General features: G+C 30.2%; 6 protein-coding genes across 9 annotated transcripts in view; 4 read left to right on the top strand and 2 right to left on the bottom strand.

The window, feature by feature from the left end:
* Positions 1 to 46: 46 nt before the first annotated feature.
* LOC113393245 (tRNA N6-adenosine threonylcarbamoyltransferase, mitochondrial-like) lies at positions 47 to 1,415 on the bottom strand. The gene has a single exon (XM_026630035.2). It carries the CDS (start codon positions 1,325 to 1,327, stop codon positions 86 to 88), a length of 1,242 nt encoding a protein of 413 aa, XP_026485820.2. The 5' UTR covers positions 1,328 to 1,415; the 3' UTR covers positions 47 to 85.
* A 729-nt stretch (positions 1,416 to 2,144) lies between these two features.
* Positions 2,145 to 3,418, top strand: LOC113393248 (uncharacterized). Its single transcript, XM_026630039.2, has 2 exons — positions 2,145 to 2,567; positions 2,769 to 3,418. Exons 1-2 carry the CDS (start codon positions 2,347 to 2,349, stop codon positions 3,130 to 3,132), a joined length of 585 nt encoding a protein of 194 aa, XP_026485824.1. The 5' UTR covers positions 2,145 to 2,346; the 3' UTR covers positions 3,133 to 3,418.
* Positions 3,419 to 4,415: 997 nt separating this feature from the next.
* LOC113393247 (eukaryotic translation initiation factor 3 subunit G) overlaps positions 4,416 to 26,210 on the bottom strand; it is a 75,908-nt gene continuing 54,113 nt past the window's right edge. For 2 of the 4 annotated variants that reach the window (XM_064215039.1, XM_064215037.1), the window contains exons 2-6: positions 6,954 to 7,142; positions 6,603 to 6,767; positions 6,092 to 6,215; positions 5,006 to 5,220; positions 4,416 to 4,624 (exon numbers count right to left, since the gene is read on the bottom strand). In XM_064215039.1, coding sequence (XP_064071109.1) covers positions 4,481 to 4,624; positions 5,006 to 5,220; positions 6,092 to 6,215; positions 6,603 to 6,767; positions 6,954 to 7,142 — 837 coding nt within the window. In that variant the 3' untranslated portion in view covers positions 4,416 to 4,480. Of the gene's footprint in view, positions 4,625 to 5,005; positions 5,221 to 6,091; positions 6,216 to 6,602; positions 6,768 to 6,953; positions 7,143 to 7,845; positions 8,001 to 18,978; positions 18,983 to 26,210 lie in introns of those variants that run through there. The other 2 variants (XM_064215038.1, XM_026630038.2) reach the window with 2 other exon arrangements.
* LOC113393242 (band 4.1-like protein 5) lies at positions 8,309 to 11,860 on the top strand. Its single transcript, XM_026630032.2, has 2 exons — positions 8,309 to 8,583; positions 9,366 to 11,860. Exon 2 carries the CDS (start codon positions 9,384 to 9,386, stop codon positions 11,367 to 11,369), a length of 1,986 nt encoding a protein of 661 aa, XP_026485817.1. The 5' UTR covers positions 8,309 to 8,583; positions 9,366 to 9,383; the 3' UTR covers positions 11,370 to 11,860.
* LOC113393249 (adenylate kinase 7-like) lies at positions 14,817 to 20,513 on the top strand. Its single transcript, XM_026630040.2, has 16 exons — positions 14,817 to 15,076; positions 15,339 to 15,494; positions 15,839 to 15,981; positions 16,290 to 16,417; positions 16,809 to 16,961; positions 17,077 to 17,158; positions 17,244 to 17,330; positions 17,505 to 17,663; positions 17,895 to 18,014; positions 18,092 to 18,279; positions 18,818 to 18,909; positions 19,171 to 19,281; positions 19,385 to 19,666; positions 19,742 to 19,869; positions 19,996 to 20,154; positions 20,231 to 20,513. The coding sequence occupies exons 1-16, from the start codon at positions 14,851 to 14,853 to the stop codon at positions 20,432 to 20,434; spliced, it is 2,418 nt and encodes an 805-aa protein (XP_026485825.2). The 5' UTR covers positions 14,817 to 14,850; the 3' UTR covers positions 20,435 to 20,513.
* Positions 20,658 to 24,590, top strand: LOC113393243 (sodium channel protein Nach). The gene is made up of 11 exons (XM_026630033.2): positions 20,658 to 21,007; positions 21,090 to 21,187; positions 21,260 to 21,362; positions 21,440 to 21,617; positions 21,741 to 21,886; positions 21,963 to 22,062; positions 22,242 to 22,518; positions 22,831 to 22,969; positions 23,062 to 23,168; positions 23,847 to 24,030; positions 24,342 to 24,590. The coding sequence occupies exons 1-11, from the start codon at positions 20,766 to 20,768 to the stop codon at positions 24,451 to 24,453; spliced, it is 1,686 nt and encodes a 561-aa protein (XP_026485818.2). The 5' UTR covers positions 20,658 to 20,765; the 3' UTR covers positions 24,454 to 24,590.

Below are 26,210 nucleotides of genomic sequence, written 5' to 3'. Positions count from 1 at the left end.
AATTGACTTCAATTTTATGGGTTTGAAGAATTATATAAATGTTACATCTGTTGTATCTAATTTATTTACCATTATATAAATTTTATTATAAATTGACTTTAATTTTTAACAATTTAGTTGGTATCCTTGCTTCAATAACCTTATCAACAAGACTTTCACCCAATGGACTTTGAGCTTTTATATCTAAAGTCTTAAGATCAGTGACTATATCAATATTTCTCCACCACTTTTCCAAACCATTCCATGCTATCATAACTCCATTATCAGTGCATAACTTTGGTGTGGGTCTAAAAATGGCATAATCTAACTCATTACATAACATTGTAAGAGATTTAAAGATATAATTATTGCATGCCACACCACCAGATACCACAAGTTGTTTCTTCTTATCTGGTATTAAATCATTTTTACTGCAAAATTCTATAGCTCTCTGAGTCCTATGAATTAAATGCCTAGAAATAGCCATTAATGTTGCCGCACATAAGTCATTTACTTCTGGAATTAATTTATCAGCATCAACATTGTGAACTTTTTCCTTTTTAAAAAGCTGATACAACACAGATGTTTTTAGTCCATTAAAGCTAAAATTACAATCTTTATATTCTGCTAATGGAAGTGGTAATTTAAACATGTGGGGATTTGTTGCTTTTGAAGCGGCCATTTCAATTGCTTGTCCACCACACATTTGTGAATATTCAGGTACATTACGTAATTTCATTCTTCTTGCAATTTTATCAAAGACCTCACCAGGGGCACTATCCATACTCTCTCCTAATAACAAGAATTTGTTCACATCTTGAGCAACAGCAAGTAAACAGTGCCCACCTGATATAAGCAATGTTAAAAATGGAAATGAGACATCATATTCCTTTCGCACAACTAATGCATGTGCCTCCATGTGGTGAATTGGTATGATGGGCTTATTAAATTTTCTAGCCAAATGCTTTGCATATTTCATACCTATAGCAAGACTTAATGGAAGACCAGGTTGTAATGTCACAGCAATAGCACTAATATCTGACATACTTATGTTAGCTGCCTGTAAAGTTTTATCCACGGTTGGTTCAATGTATTTCCTGTGTAGGTCTTGAGCAACATCAGGAATAATTCCACCATTGCGAAGATGCATTAAATTTTGAGATTGCAGAGTTTCCCCTAATACTTCACCACTATCACTGATAATAGCACAACCTGTATCATCGCAGGATGTTTCTATTCCAAGGAGACATGAAAAATTTCGATTAGTTATTATTGAGTAATTTTTGATGTTAGATTTTGTTCTTCTAAATACTAAAGAAGTAAAACACTTATTCCTTAAAGTAATCATTTTTATTAAATACAGGAGATGATAATAATATAGGAGAAAAAGTTATATTTCACTATAAATCATACTTTTTTTAATATCGTGAAATAAATACAATACTTATGTAAAACACAAAACTGTCAACATAAGGATAAGAGTTTATTATAATATTGAAATATTGACAATGACAAGACAACTGACTGCAGGTTTCTATAAAATGAGATGCCGGTAACAAAAAAAACAGTATCTAAGTCAGTAATTATACTGTTTTTTTTTAAATTTATGTAATCTGCTTTCAATACAGGTCTTACAATTTTAGAAGCTTTTCTCATAAATGACAAAACTCGTGTGAAAAAGCCCAATCGTTTGAACCTACCCAATTATTAATTAAAAGTATTTGAATCTTTTGTTAAAAAAATGTTATCGGTACACAATGTTTATTCAGAAAAAAGTTTTAAATTGGGTAGAAATACATTTACTAGAAAATTACTATGGGATATAAAAGTAAGGTGAAATATCTTTGGTAAAGAGGTATTTCAGAAAAGAATTTTCTATTTTTCAGGTCTCTATCTATGTGAAATTTAAGAAAAGCATAAGTTCATCCAATTATCTATTCATAGGTAGGTAGGTCTATTTGTCAATATAATTTTAATAGTGAGTTTTATCATAATTTATATTCAGGTTCTTATTCTCCATATTTAAATTTATATTCTTCTATATGTCTTTTTCTATACCCATTCTACTAATTTTATGTGAAGTACAATATAAGCGTTGTTTGATTTCTGAATTTGATTCTCAAGTCAAAACTTTTGACATAATCGATTAAATCGACTACATAATTGTCAATGTCGGATATCAAAACTGATCTTGCGAAATTAAAATTATTCTTGAATGAATCTATGTATAATTGTATAATGGTGATAGTTAATTCGTACCTTAAATAACGTCACAAACAAACACTTGCCAAATAATGCTTAGCAACGTAACGTCGCTACACTCGGCTCAAGTTTAATTATATTGAACTACATAACCATTAGAGGAAGATGGATATTATAGAAAGAATTTACCACAACCTAAAACGACAAGTTACTGCCTTACCGGTAACATTTTCGAAGACGGTGGAGACAGTGAATAAATCAATTAACCAAGCGAGAGTACCGCCACTAACAAAAGAAAATGTATTATTTTATTATTTACCTATACAAGGTCTTGTTAGTTACACAACTTTATCAATAGGTGTAATGAACCCTCATCTCATGGTAAGGTATGTATGTATTAGACTAGTAGCAGATGCTAAACATTTCTTTTACACATGATAAACAATAAAGATTAAGTATGATGAAATAAACCATCAAGTTACTTTTACTAGTTCTTTCCAAATTGTAACTGTTAACGTAAAATAATTATTCAAATATGATTTAAATGATAATTACTGAGCATATTAAAAATGTATACAATATTTCAGGTTATTTCCTCGGCGAGATATAACTGATGTTTTATTTCTCTCTGCTGGTGGTGGTGCAGGACTTTGGTTGTGGGCACGTCCACACATTGCTGCAGCTGCCCCTGCAAGAAGGTTTTCATGGGCTTTCTTGGGAGGATGTCTTTGGCCACTTGGTTCTATTTTCCTATGGGCTATTTTAAGAAGCTCAATTGGTCAAAAACCAGTTCTTGGTACAATTCTTGGTGTATCAACTGGGGCGATGCTTACAAATATTGCCTTAGACTACTTTAATTATGTTGAGCTTATGTTTTGTGGGGAAGTTCGTCTGCCTGAAGACACTTACAGTCCTAACAGTGATGATGAAAAATATGACATTGATATCTAAATATAAAAACAAATTATGGCTCATGAAAAATGCAAGATTTAGTCGACTTACAGCAAAATTGGAGTTTCCACTAAATTATTCTTGATATAAGTATTACTTTGGATCTAAATTAAGTAAATGTACTGCTATTGTGAATGCTGTTTAAATATTTTTATGCTATATCAGCCCATAGAAACCTTATTATTATCTAAAACAAATATAATAATGGAGAATGTTTGTGGGATGTATTGTTTTAGAATATTGTGATTTTGTGTATTTAACGGCTTTATTAAATTATTCCCTTTAATATTTTATTTTACTTATATTCCTCTATAACGTTACTTATTAAATATTTTTTATTTGAGTAAAACTTTCAATCTATCTTAAATTATGTAGTTTAAAACCAGGATTTCTGAAAAATTAAAATTTAGATATTATTTTTACTTACCTTAATATTTGATTTGAGTATATAGAAAATACCTACCCAAAAAATATTCTTTTTCTTATGACAACTTCCACAATTAATTACTTATTTGTTTTAAAAAAGTCGAATAACATTTATTCTGTCCCTGCTTTTTCAAGATATACTACTATATATGTAATAGCAGAAAAGTAAATTTTTCGTGATTTTCTATGTATTTCGAAAAACATCATTTGTTCCTACATTAATAACTCTTTTAAAGAACTTTGCTGAAGAACAAAATATTAAAACAGAGATCTAAACAAAATCTCAAACATTCACACCGGGCACTTTGTAACTCCCGTACTACTCAAACTCGGGTGACCTATGCAAAACTTGAATCAATCTTAGTCATAATTTAATCTTTATTCATTGCCAATGTTTTTTGGTGGTTCACGTTCCTCTATTAAGGTTCATCGGATTTTTAAGTGGAAAACAAAAAATGAAGTAATTATCCTCATAAATGAATTGTATTTGAGATTTGTCAGTAACATATGTAAATGGATAGAAACAAATATTAATGATATAAGTATCACAATATGCGTCCAACATCTTCACCCATTCCCATTCCATACATATTTGTCCACACCTCAAGACCAAGGGCATTAAGCAGCTCATCTTACTGCATATTTTTATAGTATAAGTATGCATGTTCTATATAAATCTAGCTAAAAAATAAATAACTACCCATTTGTAATACACATAAACATACTTTTTTTTAAATATTCAAACAAAATCATGCTAAAAGATTCAAGAATTAAAATGGGGCCAGAACTAAATCTGTTAAAATTAAATAATTTCAATTGATGGGTATGTCTATTTTACCAAATGAAAAAAAATGTACGTTGATAAATTCAATTTATTTAAAAATCTGTAATGTGTGACAAAGTTGATTAAGTATACAAATTTTTAGTTATTTTGAGGTGGCTTTGACCACTCAACATTCAAAATTAAGTGATCATAACCATATCCATTCAAAGTTTGAATAGCTTTAGCAGCATCCGCTCGAAACTTGAAATGCACATAAGCAAATCCTTTACATTGGCCAGTACTCTGAAACAACAAACCAATATGAAAAAACATCTATTCAGATTGCCACTTTCTGTAAATAATTATGATTCAAGGTAAAAAGTTAAAATTATTTTATATGGTTATTTTTACAACCAATAGCAGGCAAAAGATGTTTTGAAATTATCTATTTATAAATATTTTCACTTCAAAAGGGACACTGGTTTTGGATACCATACAACTTAATATGTTTCCATGTGCCCTTTATTTTCATTTAAAACAATAATATGTTTACTTAAAACAATAAAGGAATTATATATAAGTGTAATTGAAGTATCTTTACATTTTCAATAAATTTCTCCTAAACCAGTAGTGACAACAATTAATTATGGAAACTACTTTCTTGTCTAATAAAAATGAAAATACCTTCTCCTTAGCAAGGTACAACTTGTGCACTGGTCCAAAACCTTTAACCAGATCATCAAGATCGGCTTCAATTGCGAAGTTACTAAGGTTCGAGATACGGATGGCTGTCAAGTCATCACGCCTAGCACTCGGAGGCTCCCGACCGGTAACACGGACGGTACCATCTCGAGAGTTTGGTGCAACATATTTATTAGAGGAAGAAACCGCTTTCGCTTCTGTAAAATATAATAAGAGTTTTGAAGAATTTCAAACAGTAATTTTAAAAATGTCCCAATAAATACAATGTCTGTCAGGGCAGTGGGATCTCCCACATGTTAATTCAGTAATTTGATTTAAGCTTTTCAACACTCAAAAATTGAAATTGATGATATTTTATAAGACATATAATTCCAACAACTGAAGACATGGGCACCGGGAGGAGGGCTATCTCTTGCACTTGCTTGCCATAAAAGAAAGTAGACCAAATAGACCAAGAAATTAAAAAAAACTTTTTTATTATTGAATATGTAACTCTTAGAATAAAAACCAGAGGTTAAGTCTAGTTTATTCAATAACTGTTTCCTCCTTCAACCTTTACCTGGAAAAAAATTGATGTACAGGCTGTTTGGCATATGTCCTCAAGTTGGAATGTCACATCATGTGTTATTTTTTATACCTACTTAAAACTATGGATATACTGCTATTTAAGATTGTATTTAATTTGTTTAGCATATTACAAATATGAAATTGAAAATAATTTGTGGGCACTCATAACTGATGATAAATGAATCATAATCATGACAAATTATAACAAAGGTAAGTTAATTTGAGTCCATCTGTGTTAAATAAATATATGTACAGAAACATAAAATTAAAAATAAGTGTATTCTTTTAAAATAAATTAAAAGCACTTTTTTTTTAATACTGAATAAAAGCCAAGTTAACCAGGTAGGATTCTTTATAGTGATTATTCTTCTATACCAATAAATCTGGTTTGATCCAATTGTGACTACTATGGTGGTGATCTTTTTACTTATTATTTTAAATATAAAATTGTCATGAAATGTTACTCATTGTATTGAATATAAGAAAATGATCAAATCTTACCTGCAGCTTTAGCAGCTTCGTTAGCTTTAGCTTGAGCAAGCTCTGTATGCTGAAATGGACAGCTTGTTGTCCAATGTTCACCCTGACAAGTACGACATTTAACAAGTACTTTACTTGGTCTTGCCTAAAATGAAAAAAGATGTTAATAAATTTTCTTATATTGAATAACTAGACTGAAAATATTTACAGAAAACATAAAAAACAAAATATATGGCCACTTTTGAGATTGCAGACTTTGAAGTCTGGGGTTTAAACGAAGTAAATGGCTTCTTCCATCAAGAAATTCTTGGTCAGCCAGATGAAGATGGAAATTGACAATGCTTTTCTTGCACATTACAAAACACATAAAGCTTTAGTCCTGCACTTAAACTTTTTCTTAGGAATAAAGAATGTATGTTTATTTGCAATTTAAAATATTGGCTACTCTCTGTTAAGAATGACACATTAACCAAAATTGGCCAAGCAGATATTTTCTTCTAAAAGTTAAACATTTTTAATAAAAAAATTATACCTTAAGAGCCTCCAGACCTCCTTCATCTGGGCGCTGTGCTTCTTCTTTGCTTGTAATAAATTGCATAAAAACATCTTCAGAAACATTTGTCGTAGCTGGATTGGGTCCTGGTTTGTCATTTGCCGAATCACCAAATTTATTCCAGGTTTTACGTTTGGCAATACTCTAATTAAAAAATTAAAACATAAGAAATTTAAATAATTATATGATGTTAGAAAAGAATAGATTGATGATTCAATCTTTCAAAATAAATACTCTTAATCACTAATAAATTCTTAAGGTACAAAAATTTTTAGCTCTTATCTGTATACCTTTGTAATAATGATACTCTTTGACTTAATCTAATTTTACCTTAGAAACAACTCGCTTTTCAATCTTGTATGTGCGGACAATTTTTACTTTTTTATTGTCATTGTCGTATTTATATTCAGTAACAATTTTTAAACCATTCTCAACGACTTCTGACGGTGGTGGCAGTGCTCCCTGATCAATCTCCACTTCATCAGCCCATGAGGACTGGATTTCATCAGCAACTGGCATCTTAAATAATTTGTAAAAAAAATATTTTTACAGTTTAAAATATTAGCTGCAAGTAAGACTTGTATATTATTAGCTGTATGGTACTTTTCAGTTAAAGGTGCTATTAAAAATATTATTTAAATATTTTTATCATGCCTAAGTGACCGGTTTTATGCATCAAGAAATCTTAGTAAATATCTGTGTGTGTGTGTGTGTATGTATTGCATGTCCTGGTAAGCATTTTCAACTGTTTGTTCTGTGATCTAAGCTTTACTAAGAGGCCTTTTCAGAAAATTACTCAAGTATCGATATATTGTTAACCATTGATGGTAGTTAAAAAAAATTTCTCGCAAATCTTTCTCATTAAAATGAAAATTGTAAATAAAAGTAAATATTTCAGTCTGCCCTGTGACAGTAACTGACAACTTTTTAAAACCTCAGTGTGTAAAAATAATCATTTTATTGAAATACATAATTTAGTATTGTTTAAAAATGTTTGCTTTAGTGCTATATTTTTAAAAAAAGGAATTCAGATTTATGATCACGTATTTAGACAAAATAAATAGAGACACGTAAAATAATTACACTTGTTTAATTTTACTTTGTTTTCTGGCCATGGGATCATTACCAACGTCGACTTGTCAGAAAATAACCCTACTTTTATGTTTTATGGATAATATTGTAATATTTTAATGTGTAGTATGATTTAGAAATCAGTACTTACAGTTATTAAATTTTAAAAACTTGATGTAGGTTTATTACTTCTTATTATTTTAGTATAAGCGTGTTTTAGCTTATAAAGTACAGCTGTCCAAAAACACCTTACATTACAAATTACAAAGATTTTTTTAATGAAATACGTACGATAATAAAATGTCAAACATATACAGATAAAATATGAACGCAGAATACATAAATAGCTTAAGGATAGCATAGCCCGTGGGGTTCATATAATTTATAAAGACATATTAGAACTCTATTTAGCTATATCTTTTTAAAGTCAATTAGTACAATTAATACGTTACGCATAAGTACAAATTGTTTCAATCGTTTAACAAAATAATATACGTATATTATATTATGTTAAATATATATATTATGTATATTTTTTGCCAATATATATATAAGTTTTTAGTAGTATCAAATTATTTTTGCAATTGGCAGCACTCATGATCACTTTTTTTTACTAATGACACTGTCAATTAACTCTTAAAATTTACCTAATCTGTGATTAAGTTTAGTTGTTAAATTGTATCTAGAATAACACGTTATAAACTTTTATCAATATCAGATTATATTATTTCCGCAGAGTTTTACATTCATAATCAAATAACGTTTTGAACCAATTACCTGTAATCTTAATGTAACAGTTAAGTAGTGCAACCATGATTGAAGTTTAATACTTCTGGTGATTGTTGCTTAAAGCTGAGATTTGCAGTCATTCGTAGTCATTACCGTTTTGGTACGTATAATAATTCTATTAAAAATGAAGCGTATTATTTCTTTTTTAAAGATTTTATTATAATTGAATGCATACAGTGACTTGTCTATATGCAAATCTATACCCATAAGACATCCCTCACAACGTAATGTTAAGTCAAGGTAAAGTAAAGTGTATAAGTTTGCGCAAAATAGTCTAACCCATTTAAGTTAAACTTAATTGAATATTAGTATCATATCCCTGATTAATTTATTATTCTCATGATTAAAATGGTGTAATGATAACCAGTTAATGGTTATGTATTATTTGTGATAATAAATTACTTTGGGAGTACTTTTTTGTATCTACATATTTTCAATAATGTCATTTGATATTTGCAGCAGTGCTCATTATGTGTGATAAAACAACAATCTAATGAGTTTTGATATATTGAAATATGATATTTATTAATGATAATGTAAGTTATAGGAACTTCTCTAACATAATTTATGTTTTGGTATTATTGTATTTAGCCATTTATTTGAACTATATTATTAGACTAATATAATTAATCTTTTACTGAATAATCTTACCATCTGTAATAATCATTTATTACTAACAGTATTTAAAACGGGATATTTACCATGTTTTTTATTTTTATTTGGTGGAGTATATGTCGAAATATCGAGCTCCACCAAATAAAAATAAAAAACATGGTAAATATCCCGCTTTAAATACTGTTAGTAATAAAAATAACCATGTTAATTTAAAATCTTAATCATTTATTAGTTATGATTTTTAAAACAAATTTTTATTTTCTGTAGGTTTAATAAAAGTTAACAATGCTACGATTTCTGAGCAGAAGAGGGAGATCTTCCAGCCAGACACGCAACAAACAAAATCAGAAAACTTCAAACAACAAAAACTTGATACAATGCAAGGTAATGTTACTTGATGAGACAGACTTATCTATTAATTTATCAAAAAAAGCTAGTGCAGGGGATCTCTATGAGCAGGTGTTTTATTCCCTAGATTTAATTGAAAAGGACTATTTTGGTTTACAATTTACTGATACAAATAATGTAAAGCATTGGTTGGATCCAACAAAAACTATAAAAAAGCAAGTAAAGATAGGTCCACCTTACACTTTGAGACTTAAAGTGAAATTTTATTCATCTGAACCCAATAATTTAAGAGAAGAGTTAACTAGGTATCAATTCTTTTTACAATTAAAAAGGGATATATTAGAGAGCAAACTTGAATGTCCACATTCAACAGCCGTAGAATTAGCAGCACTAGCTCTACAATCAGAATTAGGTGATTTTGATGAGCTAGTCCACACACCAGCAACTGTGTCTGAGTTTCGGTTTGTACCCAATCAAACTGAAGAAATGGAAATAGAAATACTGGAGGAGTACAAAAAATACAAGGGTCTTACACCAGCTCAAGCAGAAGTAAACTATTTAAATAAGGCTAAGTGGCTTGAAATGTATGGTGTTGATATGCACATTGTGCTAGGCAAAGATGGGTGTGAGTATCACTTAGGATTAACACCTACAGGAATTCTTGTTTTCGAGGGACCACAAAAGATTGGGCTATTTTTCTGGCCCAAAATAAGTAAATTAGATTTTAAGAAAAAAAAGTTGACTTTAGTTGTTGTCGAAGACGACGATCAAGGACGAGAACAAGAACATACTTTTGTATTTCGACTTCACAATGAAAAAGCTTGTAAACATCTTTGGAAATGTGCTGTGGAACATCACACTTTCTTCCGCTTACGTGCTCCAGTGAAAGGTCCCTCTGCAAGGCAAAACTTCTTTAGAATGGGATCGAGATTCCAATACTCCGGAAAAACGGAGTATCAAACGACACAACAAAATCGCGCTCGTCGTACAGTTCAGTTTGAACGGCGGCCCAGCCAACGGTTTGCTCGAAGACAAAGTCACGTGTTAAGGGAACGTGAAAAGCAAAATACAACTGTTAAATCTGAAACTTCTGCGCAACCTGAACCCAGTACTTCAGGAGAAACTGCTGCAATTGAAAGCGGACAAGATACACTATCGAGGAAAAGTAGTGCAAAATCGCACAAATCCGTTTTGGTGGAAACTGATCTTAAAGCAAGTGAAATAGGAGAACCTTCGACTAAAAATCTTCTAAATGATGAAGAACCCGAAGAAATGACTATTTCGAAAGAGGATGCAATCAGCAACAAAGTTCTTTTTAAGATGGATAGTATTGAAGAAAAGAAAAGTAACTTAACCCAACTTGTTATTAATAAACCATCTTGCAATTGCTCACCCGTGGCCGAGTTTAATCCACTTAATGATCTTTTAATGAGTTTAGTAAAAGAAAAACTAAACAACGACGATTCGAAGAATGAAGTCAAAAAGGACCAATTAGATTCAGCTGACAACGAAGTGCCAAACAATCAAAGTAAATGTTATTTACCTTCAACAAAGAATCTTCCTCCGGGACAGCTTAAATGCAATAATATTCTAAAGGCTCGCGAAAATGAAGTTAAGATCATTAACGAATCATCTAATATAAACCTATCGATACCCTCAACGCCATCACCGAAAATACTAAATGAAACGAATCCAAATAATTCACAATATGTTTCAATTGTTGTTGTTGAACCACCGCGTTCCCAAACTAAGCTGGCATCACCAAAACCAGTTGAACGAATGGAAGACGTAATTCCTAAATGTCAACCGATATCATCACTTTCGCCGTGGCTCGTCACATCAGAGCCAAGTTCTCCTTCTGGTATCGGAGAAAAGGAAATAACAATAATTCACCGTAAATCGGTTATAACGACTCAACTTTAAGAAACATTCTAATTCATTATCTATTACAGAGGTATAGTTTTAAAATTATTCTAATTATATTGTAGTTATAACATTACTCATTCGTATCAAACTAACCATGACTATACAAAATTTAACAATATAATGTATTTTCTTATAATTATATAACAGAACTGTGCAGCAGTTGATCAGCCTTAAATGCTTAGTCGTAAGTTTCAATATGTACCGTTAGAAAAGCGTGAGGTGCTCCGAAATTACTTAAGTAATTTCAGGTGTCATTGATCGGATTGTGACAATATGTGCCTTATAAAATTTAATGCTTGAAAACTTTACAATTTAATTTCACTTTTAAGTTTCGAAAGAAACCAAAAGCGAGATGCTTCATTTTCCATGAACCAGTTATATGTTATACATTCAAATATATTTGTAACACGTTAGATAAATAAACTTAACTCATTCCGTTTGACAAACACATTGCCAATACATTCCATTCTACCTGACGAGTAATTCGTGTAAAACCGAATTAGACATATTTATAAGAGTAAGTATTGGTTAGGTATTATTTTAAACATTCAGATGCGTCATACACTATTATATATATATTTAATTTAATACTAGTTGTCGCGCGCGGCTTTGTTCGCATTTTAGGGGTTGATCGTCCGGTGTTAGGTATGAAAGTAACCTATGTCGTTCCTTGGAAATCAAGTTACCTTCATACCAAATTTCATCAAATTCGGTCCAGTGGCTTGGGCGTGAAAGAGCAACAGACAGACAGACAGAGTTACTTTCGCATTTATAATATTAGCCTAAATGAAACACTTTTTAAGATTGGTAATAACAGATATATTTGAACCAATGTTATACATTCTTTTGTTTTTCATAATATTAAAATTAGTTAAATAAGTTGTTATGTTATATATTGTGGGTTTTTGAAATTTGTCATGTGCTTACTGCGGTACTTCACTTGCTTTGTCAATTTGTGTTGCGATATCACTTCGACTAAGACTTTGTAATATTTGTTATTTTAATAAATATTATTAAGACATCATAGGAATGGACTAAGCACGCAAATATCTTAAATATATTCAAACATCAGTGCAATGCTACGAAGCATATAAACTGAGGATTGTTTACTGTCTACTTTAAAAAATTTAGTGGTCGGAAAGGATTAACCAACTTATAAAATCGTTTATCCCGTGTGACTATCAATAGTATCAATGCCCGTTCAAACCTTCGAAGTTTATAAAGATGAAAATTTTAAATAGTGGCTTATTTTGTAACGTAAGCGTAATTTCAGCTATCGTATTTAGGAAATGACATTTTGTACGAAAATCTTTGTTGTAAAAAAAAAAAATATTTAATCCTTATTTTACCCGGAAGAAGTTTAGACTGGCGGATAGTGATCCAATTTGTATTTTAAAGATGTCGTGTTCGGACAACAAACGCAATGAGACCACGAGAAGTGGTTAAGGGTAAGAACACCACAAGTGAAGTGTCGCCATTACACTGCTATGGCAATTCTCAGAAAGAAATTGAAATAGAATTTAATTAATACCAAATTTAAAAAAATATACAGTTCGGTATCGTAAAGTTCCGCTTAGAATAGTCACACGAATTATAAAAATGTTTTTTCTGCTTCTGATTGAGTAGAGGTTGATCGTTGATACAGCATTGCAACTCCTAGGGTGCTTTTTATTTTTACTTAATTTTAATCAAGCGGAGCACGACTTACATTTATAATTTATAATATATCTTATAACCGTATCCCTATGTTAATGTGCACCAACTTTTGAATTTGAAAAGTTAAAAAAAATGTGAACAAAAATTAATATATTTTTTTTTTTTTTCAAATGCATTTTTAGTCGTTAATAAAAACAACCATAAAAACAGATAATTTAATATAATAGTACTTAATTAAATATCTTAGTAGACACTTCCAGAATACTAAAATGCTTGGAACTGAAATATTATTGTCCAATTGTTTTTGTTAGGTAGCTTTATTTTCCACTATTTTTTGCAGTAATCGTTGTACTTATTAAATATTATAATTGTATTATAAGCTACTCTTTGTAATGTCGAATATATTCCAATTACAATTTTACACTAAAAAAATTACTCATAGTACAATATAATATTATTATAAATAAACAGTATTAAACAGATTCAAAATATGCCAAAAGGTGCCATAGATAAAATTATCAACAATTCGATTTATTATATAATACGTAATTATAAAGGTTTTTGGTGACAATTAATTTTATTAATTGAATGTATTCTGAAGTCATGTTATTACTTTAACTATTTTTAGGACGTTGAAGTTATATACCCTTAACGTACCTTTGACGTTGAAAATGGAATTGAGACTGAAAACAAAAAGAAAAAAAAAATTAAGCGTTTCGTAACCTATTAGCAAAATATACTTTGTCAAGCAATTAAAAAAAAAATACGATTAAAAGACTATAAACGCTTAGGCTTATTGAAGAATATTTATGTGGTGCTCATAAATTATAAACACATATCGCATTCCAACCGTCCAATATTTCATATTAGATTTTATAATATTATTTTAAAGTATTTATCGTGATATTGTACTTAGTCTTAGCATTTCAATTGAAATTGGTTTACAAGAACGCCAATATTATATGTTGATAGACGTTTTTAATGATAATAATTAAGGAAATTACAATGGAAAATGCAAATAATTGAATTGATTCAAAAGTCGGAATTGTTTATTATTGATAACTATTCTATTGAAATTTAATCTCGATTCTCGATTATATCTGTTTAACAATTAGATTTATTGTAAGTTATAATTTAACGTGACAATAGCGAATACATTTAGAAATATTTTAAGGAATAATATATTATAATAGTCTTAATAAATATTAAGGCAACGATGTGTTGTCGTTGATTGTGCTCGACGTCTATGTACTTTGTTTCTGTTTACGTTCTAATAGATGTTAAACATGTTAAGATATATTTATCTTCATCCATAGTTATTTTTACTGTGACACTATTATCTTTTTAAGTTAAGTTACGCCTTTTTTTTTCTTATATTACAGCTAGAGAAATATATATATGACAAAATACGAAAAAATGTTTTATTCAATATAAAAAAGTCTTTAGCGTAAGTATGTAATTTAAGAAATACGATAACCAGGGAAGAACAATTTCTTATTGTTGATTTATGGGATAGACCAAAGAATCCCTATTTTATGTTATACGCATATTACATATTAGAATTATATGTATGGAATTGAAGAAAAAAACAATGTTTTTTGTTTTTAATAATAACAATCTATAATAATATTTAGTAATTAATATAAGTATTCGAAAATCGTACAGATTATAATAACGTATGTTAAAAATATACTTACTCTTTTATGTGTGACGTCTACTATTTCAACAATTATAAAAAATAAACGTTACAATTATTGTCAATACATAATATCCTTTTATTGATGTGTTAAAAGTAAAAAGTAGTGAACAGTCCGCGGAAGAAATGTCCTCCGAGAAATCGTTATCTAATATATTACAACTATTCTCATATAAACGATATTTTATTAATAACTTGGATTCATATCATGGAGAATATGTTTTAAAAGAAATTTCTAAAGTATTGGAACAAAATGCGAACGCTTCGAATAAACAGTCTTCTCAAGTTATGCTTGGTGAGGATGTCGAGTCAATAAGCCAAGCTCCTCCAGAAGAACCATACGAAATCATAGGTTATTAGGATAAACTAAACTATATACCGTTTGCATAACGTTTCTGTAAACTATGGCTAATGCAATTTCATTTACCATTTTGTCCCTTCAGAATATCATATAGACTAACTATGGTGTCAATACTTATATATTTTAATTTTTCAATCTATTTAATGTCTTAAAAAGCAGTTTGAAACAACAACTAGAATTTTAATAGCCGTTGAACTTATCAAAATTTGATCCCAATTTATGGTAATGTTGCATATAACCGGCTTTTTCTTAGGAACCGTTACAGACCCCAAGGTCAAGTCTTTGGATAATGTCGCCCGTATAGTTTCTAAGGCAGAATGTCTGTCCCAAATGCTCGCTTGTGGAACGGTTATCTTTGATATAAGCTATGATAGAGACGAATTGAAGTTAGCTATGGATTATGTTAAATGTTAGTATATTAAACAATCTTTACAATTTTTAGTTAATGGACCCCGGAAAGCCATGACTTTCAGCCATTAAAATTTTATCCGTCTTCCTTTCTTACCTATTTGCGTTTTCGTGTAAAAAGTAATGATTATAGGTACTCTTCGACTTCATCTACCATTACTTAATAAAGTCATAAGTGTAGAAAGGATATACCTATTTTTAATCATCTTCTTTTTAAGTACAGTAAGCTCTGATATAAAGAAAATTTAATACGTTTATCATGTTATACCCACATGACAAACAATGAACTCATTAGCGTTATAGTAGTTTTTAAGAAAAACAAAAAATAATACTATAATGTTACAGTATTAAAAGATCTGTTAGATAAGCAAGCCCCAATTCGTTCGCCTGATTTAGACGATGACGAACCTCAAAGCGCATACAAAAAGCGGTACCTGACACTGGTATCAACAGTAATGACATGGGCCGTTACTAAACCATTAGACCCGGTAAGTATTTTTTACTGAGTTTACAAATTTTACATTGCATATTTCGTTTTGTATAAAATGTTTTGTTAGAAAAATACTAAAGGTAAAGTTATCATATGCATCATGCCATCCTACTCAAAGTAGATCAAATAGCAATCCTAAAAATATAAAGCAGTTTAATTAATATTTATTTGAATATATTTATTAATTAAAATAAAATGTATAAAACTTTGAAATATCATTTTCGAAAGTATGTTATATCGCGATCAACATGGATGTGTATACTTATATGTATTTTATTTTTTATTAATTATATATATATTTTAAAGGATACGCCTGACATGCCGTTTATAGAGTCAGATTTTCGTAAAAGAAAACCACATCCAAATTATAAAATGCATTATGATTTGGAGAATGAGGTTATTGGCATTGCAAGAAAATATAAATCACATATCGGGTTAGTGATATTAATTTCATCGCTTGCTTGTAAAATGGTTTATTATTGTACCTGTATCATAAAGTATTTATGAAGGCATATTTTTATTATTCATATATAATATATTGTAATAGTTTTTATTTTCTATCTACCTACCATAAAGAAAAATAGATATGCATATATTCGAAATATTTCCTATAAATGCCAATCTATTTTTTTGCATTTGTCTTTATTACATTCAAATTCAGGATAAAGGTTAGTTAATCTGGTTAATAGACGTAAAAACAAATGTTTGTATTTTTAATATAAAAAAATATATAAGCATTAATTGTGTGTCGTTGAGCAAGTAGCCAAAGCCGTGTAAGTTGTAACGCTTAACGAGTAATATTTAAAAGCGATTAACTTTTGTTAGAGCTATGGTCATCGCAACAGGAGTGACTTACGGTGGTCGAGAGGATGTATTGTTTTACTGGTTTCAAAAAGCTTGGGAATGCGAGCGTCTGCTGCCGATACTGGGCCGCGGTGGGAACGTTATTCCTCTTATAAATGTGAAGGATTTAGCGCAGTTAGTATAAATTAAATAAAATACCTAGCAATAAATTGCACACAAAATATTTACCAAACAATACTTTTAAAATCCAATATAATGTATCAAACAAATGAATATAACATATTTTCAGGATTATTTACAATATAATATCGGATTTTCCGAAGAAACTTTATATTCTTGCTGTTGAACAAAACGTTACTAAACAAAGAGAGGTTGTAACGCGAATCTTTTTTAAAAAATTCATATATACCTACCTAAGTAAACATTATATAATTGAAAAAAAAAAAATATTTACAGATAATAAAGCCTTTGGGTAAAATTGTAGGCTCGGGAATGTTTAAGTGTATTCCTCCAGAAGATGGTTTCCTTATACCTGAAATTGACGTTAGTTATGATTTCTACACATACTTACATTTATTATAAATACAAACATATCTCACATTCATTTTTTATTTTATTAAGATTGTTTACATCCTCAAAGACTTGTGTGAGTGCGTTGATTTTCCAAAGCTCTTATTTGTATTCAAAATTAATATTTACATGATTACTTGCTTACAGCAAAGAATTTTCGATTCTATGACTTTAAATCTCAATATGGAGCCTACATTTATAGTTGAAACAATGGGATTGCAATGGACGTCAGAATTGTCTTTTGAAGAAAACGTTCCCATTCTTATGAAACAATTTAAAAGAGAAAGGGGCTTGAAAAGTTTTAAGGTGATAATTAAAATAAATGAATATTTTCAATTTAAAATTTCGTCGGTAACATGGCTTACGCTGGCTTAAAATCGACTTTTTTATAGAAAAAATCGGGGTACATAAAGGCACTTAGTCCTCGACAAAATAAATGTAGCTTATATTTCCTACTGTGTATTAAAATTGCATTTTATATTCCCAAAAGATGTAACTGGTCCAATCTTTTAATTTGTGTATGTAATAATCTTGCAGGTTATAGTTCATGGACCGCCCATTGTAGGTAAAACTACCTTATCTAAGCTAATTTGTGAGGCTTATGGGCTTCTTTACGTGTCACCAGAAACTATTGCTGAAGATATATTAGATGATTTGGTTAGTCATGTAACTTAACTATGGATAGTAATTTTGAATCAATTTGAAAGTAGAAGTTATTTCATAAAAAATATTAGACATGGCGCATTAAGCACTGGGAAGTCGGTGAGATGGCTACTCTTGCCCAACTTAATGCTGAAGAAGTTGAGATCGGAGTTGGCGATGATGCCGACGAAGAGGGTGATGATACAGTTCAAGAAGGAGCTAAGCAAACACATGCTATATTGAGTTCAGGGCGAACTTTGAGCGATGATGAGATACTGACGTTAGTCGGATTCTTTTGTATCTTTTTTAAAAAATAATTTGAAGCATTTCTTAAGTTATTGTTTTTAACATATAATACCTAATAACATATACGCGAATTATTCATTAACAGCTAACTTATAGAAAAATGTCATAGATAATATATAAGACAATATTTATTTTTCGTATAAATATGTAACATTCAATTGGTGCGGTGCTTATATTGAAAGTTATCGTACGAACTGTTCTATCGCGTTAACCACATAGACAAACGTACTTTGTTTCAACGGCAGAATCGTGCCAAACCAGAGAGCTTTCAAAAAAAAAAAAATAGCACAAGCACCATTGAATTTCGATGGGTTTACCTTTGTTCAAAATAATTTCACCGGTGAAGGAAAACATCATGAACTATTTGATGTATTTCCAACAACCGTGAGGCAACGTGATTTAATAGATTTCAAATATTTATTTTATAAAGAAAACATGCTATTCATCCTTGTTTTTGGTAATTTACGAACAGTTGTTACTGGATTACCTACTGTTATATTTTTTATGTATAGATATCTACGTCAAAGGCTTATAAGTCACGAGGGCTTGAACAGAGGATGGGTGCTCGATGGTTTTCCAACTAACCTAACACAATGTTCCTTATGTAAGATAAAGTAATATTTTTGTAGGTAAAATGTTGGATCGCTATTATTTCTAAAAGTTAAACTAAATCAGTTTTAAAAAGGTACCTAAGTGCTATAATAATATAGGACAATTAAGCATTACCATTTTTTTCTGTATTGTTAGTTAGGTACATGTGTAATATAATACAAAGGTTAGATTAGTAATTTAGTATAACTTACATAGGTATAGTAAAATATATATTTAAAAAAAAACACATTTAAATTATAACATATGTATTTAGTATTTGAAAAGGGGGATGAGCAAGATTCTGATGGAGATGAAGAAAATGTTGAGGATCCATTTGATGAAGATGTTGATCTGTATAGCAATGTACTAAAAAAAATGTTACCAGGTTTGTTTTGTACAATACAAATTGGTCGAAAGTAAAGTATCGTAGTTTATACTGTAAAATTAAATTTAAAAAATTCCAAGATTATAAGTTTACATCATTTCAGATGTTGTTGTATCCTTAGAAGCAACTGATGATTTTATATGTGAAAAAGCAATGCGTCAACCAGAAGATGAGTCTCGTTTAGATGAAGAAGCTGTTCTAAAACATCTCAGTGAATTTAGAGCTGGGGACGCTCGCGATATAACTGTACTCAACTTTTTTGATGAACTTGATATTCATCCTTTAGTAATACAGGTGAAAGAGCATGCCGATTATGGAATGAATACTTCTTATACTGCAGTTGCGCTACGTATGGGCCGTCCGTGTCGTTACGGAAAACTTATGGGTAAAGCTATAAGTTATTATATATCGAAAATAACTATTATCAATGTAGAGTAATAATTTAACAAACGTTTTATAGCACAAATCGAAGCGGCCGAGAAAAAAGAAAAGCGGGTAATGGAAAACCTTCGCGCTAAAGAAGAAAAAGCAATGAAAGACTTAGAAAAGAAAATGAAGGAAGAACTCGAGGAAAAAATGGAATATTGGGTAAAATACTTCATTTACTTTCTTAGACTGTAAAAAAATTCAAATAATATTGTCTGCAAAACTTACTGCTTAACCTTCTACTGATAATGAATGAATAAGGATTTTGATATGTATTTTTGTCATAAGTCTGAATTGTACTCAATAATGCGCGAAGAAGAGGAGGCAGCTTTGGCGGCAGCGGGCGAACCGATGAGAAACTATCTCGTGAATAATATATTTCCGACACTTACAAGTGCGCTACTAGAAGTTGCCAAGTTGCGTCCAGATAATCCTATAGATTTTCTTGTATGTTTACTTTTTACTGTTTAAAATTTACAATAAATTAACGGTAATATTAAAGGAAACGGTATTTCTTGCACAGGCCGAATATTTGTTCAAGATGAATCCAACGGGCAAAATGCTAGAGCCAGGTTTCAATCTTCAAGCTGAAAAAATACTGGGGAAAATAAAAATACTTGATGATGCATTGAAAGACTTGGACATAAAAATAGAACCGTTATTACCACCCGAAGTAGATTTTGAATTTAACTCAAAGAAAAATATTAATGTTATGAGTGCTTTGTAATTGTTTACTAATGTAGTTAATTCGCTTTGATTTTATTTAGATGTATTATAATATTTTCTTTAGATATATTATAACCTTTTTTATTTTTCTTCCACTACAAAATTATATATTTTAGTATTATAAATGCTGTATGTAATAAACCTTAAATTTTAAACATGTAATTCAGAGCTTTTTTATTAATGAAGTCCCATATATGATACGACTATACATAGGTACACACTGAAACCATTAACATATTTAAGGGATCAATAATTTCGATGCTATCTCAGCTCGCGTGATTTATTATGGAAGGTCATCAATCGATCACTTATATTCAAACGTTACACATACTATGTTGGCTAAAAACAAAGACATGAAGATTTATCCTCAAAATATAGCTAAAAACGAACCAACGGACCTGAGAAATCGCAAGAATTGGTTTTCAAAACCAATTCCTAAGACTAAATCATCAGACGATGGACCGTTGGCTTTACTGGCAGACAGTTTGCGTCATCAAACTACTGAATTCTTTAACAATTCAACTTTACATGGTGTAAGATATATTGCGGAAAAAGAACGTCCATTTTGTGAAAAGTTGGTGATGTTTAATAAGTTTTAATTAAATTTAATGTTAGCATTTGTTATTTTGTTTTATATAATTTATTTTTAATGACAGGTTCATGTGGTTTAGTTTTACTTCAATAGGAGCAGTCGCTACTTGTATCATTATCGTAAGCTTGTGGGAGAAGTTCCAAACCAATCCAACAATTACAGGTAAGTACATTTAATTCCTACTGATATATTTTTCTAACACAACGCTGCCACTAAAACAAGACGTTTCATCAGGATTGGATACAGATTTTCACAACTGGGATGTACCTTTCCCAGCAGTCACCATTTGCGATCTAAATCCAGTCGATGAACAATTAATGCAAGATTATATAGAGAGGTAAGTAATTATGTAGTAAAGTTTGAACAAATGAATGTCATAAGCAACAATGCTATTTTATTTAATCTTATATCAAGCATTTGGGGTTCTGATCCTCCTGCTGGTGCTGAAAATATGCTGCGATGGTTGGCGACTTTAAATTATCGATCCATAGCTGAAAGAACCTCTGAATTTGTGACTTATCCAGAACTCGTTGGAAGGGGACCGAACGATGTTCCTGAGCCAGCTTTAAAACCCAAAGATGCGGTTTTCAATGTAGGTACTAATTTTAAACTCTTTATTATATATATTTTAAGTAGTTGTTTAATGCTTTAAGAAATTAATTTGCAAAATATCTGATTGAGTGTGATTATGTAGTTAATTATATATTTTTTCAAGATTGTCAGTCGCTGTGAAACTTTATTCTATGATTGCGAATGGAAAGGAGATTCTGAGGAATGTTGTGACCTGCTAGTGCCCGTGTTTACAGAGATGGGCTTTTGTTATGCGTATAATTCACGACATGCAGAGAAGTCGTGGCCCTGGTAAACATAAAAATTATATCCTACTTATAAACAAATAGTTTTAAGGGAATACAATTTCATTGATGTTTTATTTCAGGCAAAGTCAAACGGAGCAATTTGCAGAGGCTTTCATTCACGAAACCGATGCAAAATGGTCATTTATGTTCAATTCATTCCGTAACGACACGACAATCGATGTACGTTTTTATTTGCTTTTGCTAATCCAAATTATATAATTATAAAATCATTTATTACTGGAAAACTCAAGTTCGTTTCGTATCAGTTTTTTTTTTTTTTTTGTTTGAACTAGAGTAAATTTATTACGAATTCTCCATTTTTGTGCAAGAAAAATTCAAAACAAATTTCATCATTATAGATTTACATACACTCAACTGAAGAAATGGCTGGCTTGGAACAAATTGCTCAACATTCTTGGGATCGCCATGTTGAGAAAGTCTCTTTTTCTGTTAAACATACATACACTACAGAGGACGCGAGGCAACTATCGATCCGCCAAAGACGCTGTATATTCGTTGATGAACAAATTTTAGAAACATCTAATATATATACATACTCGGCATGCATGCGACAATGCCGTATGCAGCAATGTCGGTCCTTATGCAAATGCGTCCCACATTTTTATCCTCACATTAGTAAGTAAACAACTCCACAGCCCATTCGGGTTTAATCATTACCCAATTGTACAAAATGCTTATCTAGATTATTTAATCACCGTCATCAACCAAGCGCCCTGGAGCAAGCAAAGTGTTGATCTCGAAAAATATTTTTTCAGAGAACTTATAGAAATATGTCAATTAAATTCTCTATATTTTTACCTCATTGTCTTTGATTAGTCATTCATATATTCTTTAAATGTTAACTTTGTGTTTGAGTTATAACATCAAAGTATTTGGATAGTTGTTTTACGTTATAAGAAACTAATATATACTTGATAAAATTCACAGAGGGCTACAGACATTGCACAGTTAAGGAACTGGAATGTATTGCCAAATATGTTGCTCTTATCACTGACGTGACTCGTTGCTCTTGTGAACTAGGATGTTCTCATACAGTCTACGAAGTTGAAAAACTTACAGAAATTGAGTAAGATTCTTCTTTTATAAAGCCTCATAAGGCAAATGGCTTAATTTTAGAGTTTTGGTCTAATATCATTAAAATTATATGTATTTTTTTAGTACGAGCAAAGGTCCAGTCGCTACTAATTCTTTAGAAACTGAATTTGTGTCTTGGCCAATGGTGAGGTACAAGCGTGAAGTACTTTTTGGATGGGTGGATCTTTTAGGTACCTATATAATAAACTACCAAGTTCCGTGTGAAGAACATATTAAACAATATTTCCTACCTATTACTATTTCTTATAAAAAGATAAAAACAATCTTATCACTGTCGCCTTAGAGTCAGATGATCTCTTCGTATACTTATACTAATATATCTTACAGGATACCTGACGTTTTGATTTTTTTATGTAAAATTCCGTCAAACTATTATGTAATATCTCGATCAGTACTGATTTCAGGGCAGCTTGTCTGAAAAGCACCCGGAACGACGTCTGTTTTCTCCGGCTACGTGGATACAAAACCTATACAAGGGCAAAAGTAAATCTGTCTGTCTGTTTGTTGCTCTTTCACAGCCAAACCACTGAACCAAATTTGTTGAAATTTGGTATGAAGCAAGCTTGAACTCCTAGGACATGCTAGCGAAAACTATAAGCTGGCATTTAAATTTATAACTATTTCAAACAACGAAGGATGTTTCCAACTTGGCCTCAACTGGCCTATAGATATAAGTATTTTATTAAGTAGATATATTTATTATGTGCATCCAATACGCTATTTAATATTTGGATTCCTTATAAAATTAACTTAGATTCTAAATAGGCTAAGAGTATATATCTTGAACCTTGTCTCAAACCAATACATATAATAGCTTCAAGACATCATTGAATGAAATTATTTTACAGTGTCTTTCGGCGGTATAGCTGGCTTGTTCCTTGGCTTTTCTCTCCTGTCAGGGGTAGAGCTAATCTATTACTTCACATTGCGCGCGTGTTGCGCTGTCGTTAGGGACAAGGACATGTTGAGACGCGAACGCGCCGAACGTCTCGCCAGACCCAAACCACCACATGATTTGAGTTTGGTGCCGTGGTAATTATATATATATATATATATTTTTGGAGATATCAATTATTTATTTGATCACTAACAAAATACTAATACAGTTGTAATACTAAGACACGTGTATAGTTAAGAACTAATTGGTACCTTAATACTAGGTGATATCAAAATTCAATATTTTTTATTAATACTCATTTTACTTGGCGCTCTATATTTTTCAAAATCACTAAGTAATAAGACACACATATCTTAATGTCATACAAGTCTTATTTAAATAAAAATAATACTAATTAATGAAAAAACAATATAACAAATCCTACAATATGAAATGTCATTTTCAGGTGGAAACAAGCGCCAATTCCTGCCGGCAAGAAACCTATCAAACTGCGGGTTAAAGAAATCCAGCCACCGCAATATTCCCCACCGCCCATTTATACTGAATATTTACCGTAATTTAATAACTGGTAAATTACATGTAAGAGAAATTATTTCTAACGAAATTTTCTTTTTCCATCGTAAATATTAAATAAAGTATACTTACGCTATAAATTCACCAATGCTTGTTGTAATAATAAAAGATTTCTTTCGAATCATTACTTTTATTTAATATTTTGGTCACATCCATCTAAGTTGTCTTATTTATAGTAAACATCGAATCGAACTACATTACCATGACAAAGTCAACAAGTTCAAATATTCGAGAAGTATAAACGTACACAATAACAAAAGTCGAATATAATCACAATAATGCAGTTCAATAAATTATAATTAACAAGTTGTAAAAGAACTATTCTTTGCATCTTCAACGAATTAAGTTAGGTATCGTTTGCTTATGCCATAAAGGAAAATAAATGCTATTAAAAAACTAAGTACTATTTTAAGGAATAATGCATAGCCTTTAAATAATACTATAACTAGTTAATTTCAAAAGTAAATTAGGTTTTAAATATAACGAAATATAATTTAAAAAAAAAATGTTAAATTATCTTGTTTTGCCTAACAAACAAATTAATTACGTTGTAGAACTGCAAGATTTTGGACGTTTTACATGATGATTGTCATGGTTGAGGTTTTGCTTACATTTTATATAATTTGGCACAACTAAATTTATTGCGAAAAAAAAAGTTTAAATTAAGTACGCATTCTATTGAATTGGGATATTGTAACATAGCCCTAAAACTTTTGTTACATGAAATAGCTATTAAATATTTTTCTTAATTAATCCATAAAATTATGAAAGATTAAGTACAATAACATATTTTTGAATCGCTATATATCAATGAAACATAATATAATTTAAGTCACAAGGTATGACCTACAGATTAAAATGTAGACTTAAGTATCACTAATCACTTACGGCCTACGTTAAAAATCTTGTTTGTTTGGTTAAATATGGATATTTCTCTGTGTCAGACATTTGAAAGAAGACACAGCATACTTTAACTAATTATCCTATAAATAACATTTAATGATAGAGCCGTTAGATAGTTAAGAAATACATAAAAAAATAAGGCGTGTATAAAAAAATCCGAATTGATATTTTGCTATTAAAGTAATAATTATATTTATTGTTTACATAGCTTCAGAATGTATTTGCTGAAATTAGGTAACTTTTAAGGCCTATTTGAAATAAGCAGTGTAATTAATTAAAAATACCTATAGTCGTGTAGAATAGTTCAAATACAAGAAATTACTACAGTATGTATATATACATTAATAACTGTGATTGAAGTTATGTTAAAAATAACATTGATAGTAAAAAAGCCCAAAAAGCATACAAAAAAAATCATTAATCGAATATTAAAAAGCAATAATGCGAAAAAATATCCACATAACAAATAAATATTCAACAAAATTTAAAAAGGACTTCATCCATGAAAGTAACAAATTAAATTTGCTAATAAAATAATAAACATAAGTAGTTATAAAAAAAAACAATACTAGATAGGGTAACATGGTCTCCATAATATATATATATATAGATTTATAAGGTAAGAACTTTGCAACTGATTTAAAATTTTACAAATATATTTTGTTGATATATTAGAGGATGCTATCTGCACAATTTTTAAATTAAACTTGCTATCTGTTTAAAAATGATGTCTTCTTGACCAGTTTCGGTTATGGCGGCCACTCCAGCGAATACTAGTAAAAAACTCATAAAAACAGATAGCAATCTCAATTTTTCACTAGTAGCGCAAACGGCTCTT

Source organism: Vanessa tameamea, chromosome 6 (assembly GCF_037043105.1).
Source record: "Vanessa tameamea isolate UH-Manoa-2023 chromosome 6, ilVanTame1 primary haplotype, whole genome shotgun sequence".
NCBI classification, from domain to species: domain Eukaryota; kingdom Metazoa; phylum Arthropoda; class Insecta; order Lepidoptera; family Nymphalidae; genus Vanessa; species Vanessa tameamea.
This window is presented reverse-complemented; position numbering and strand designations above follow the sequence as displayed.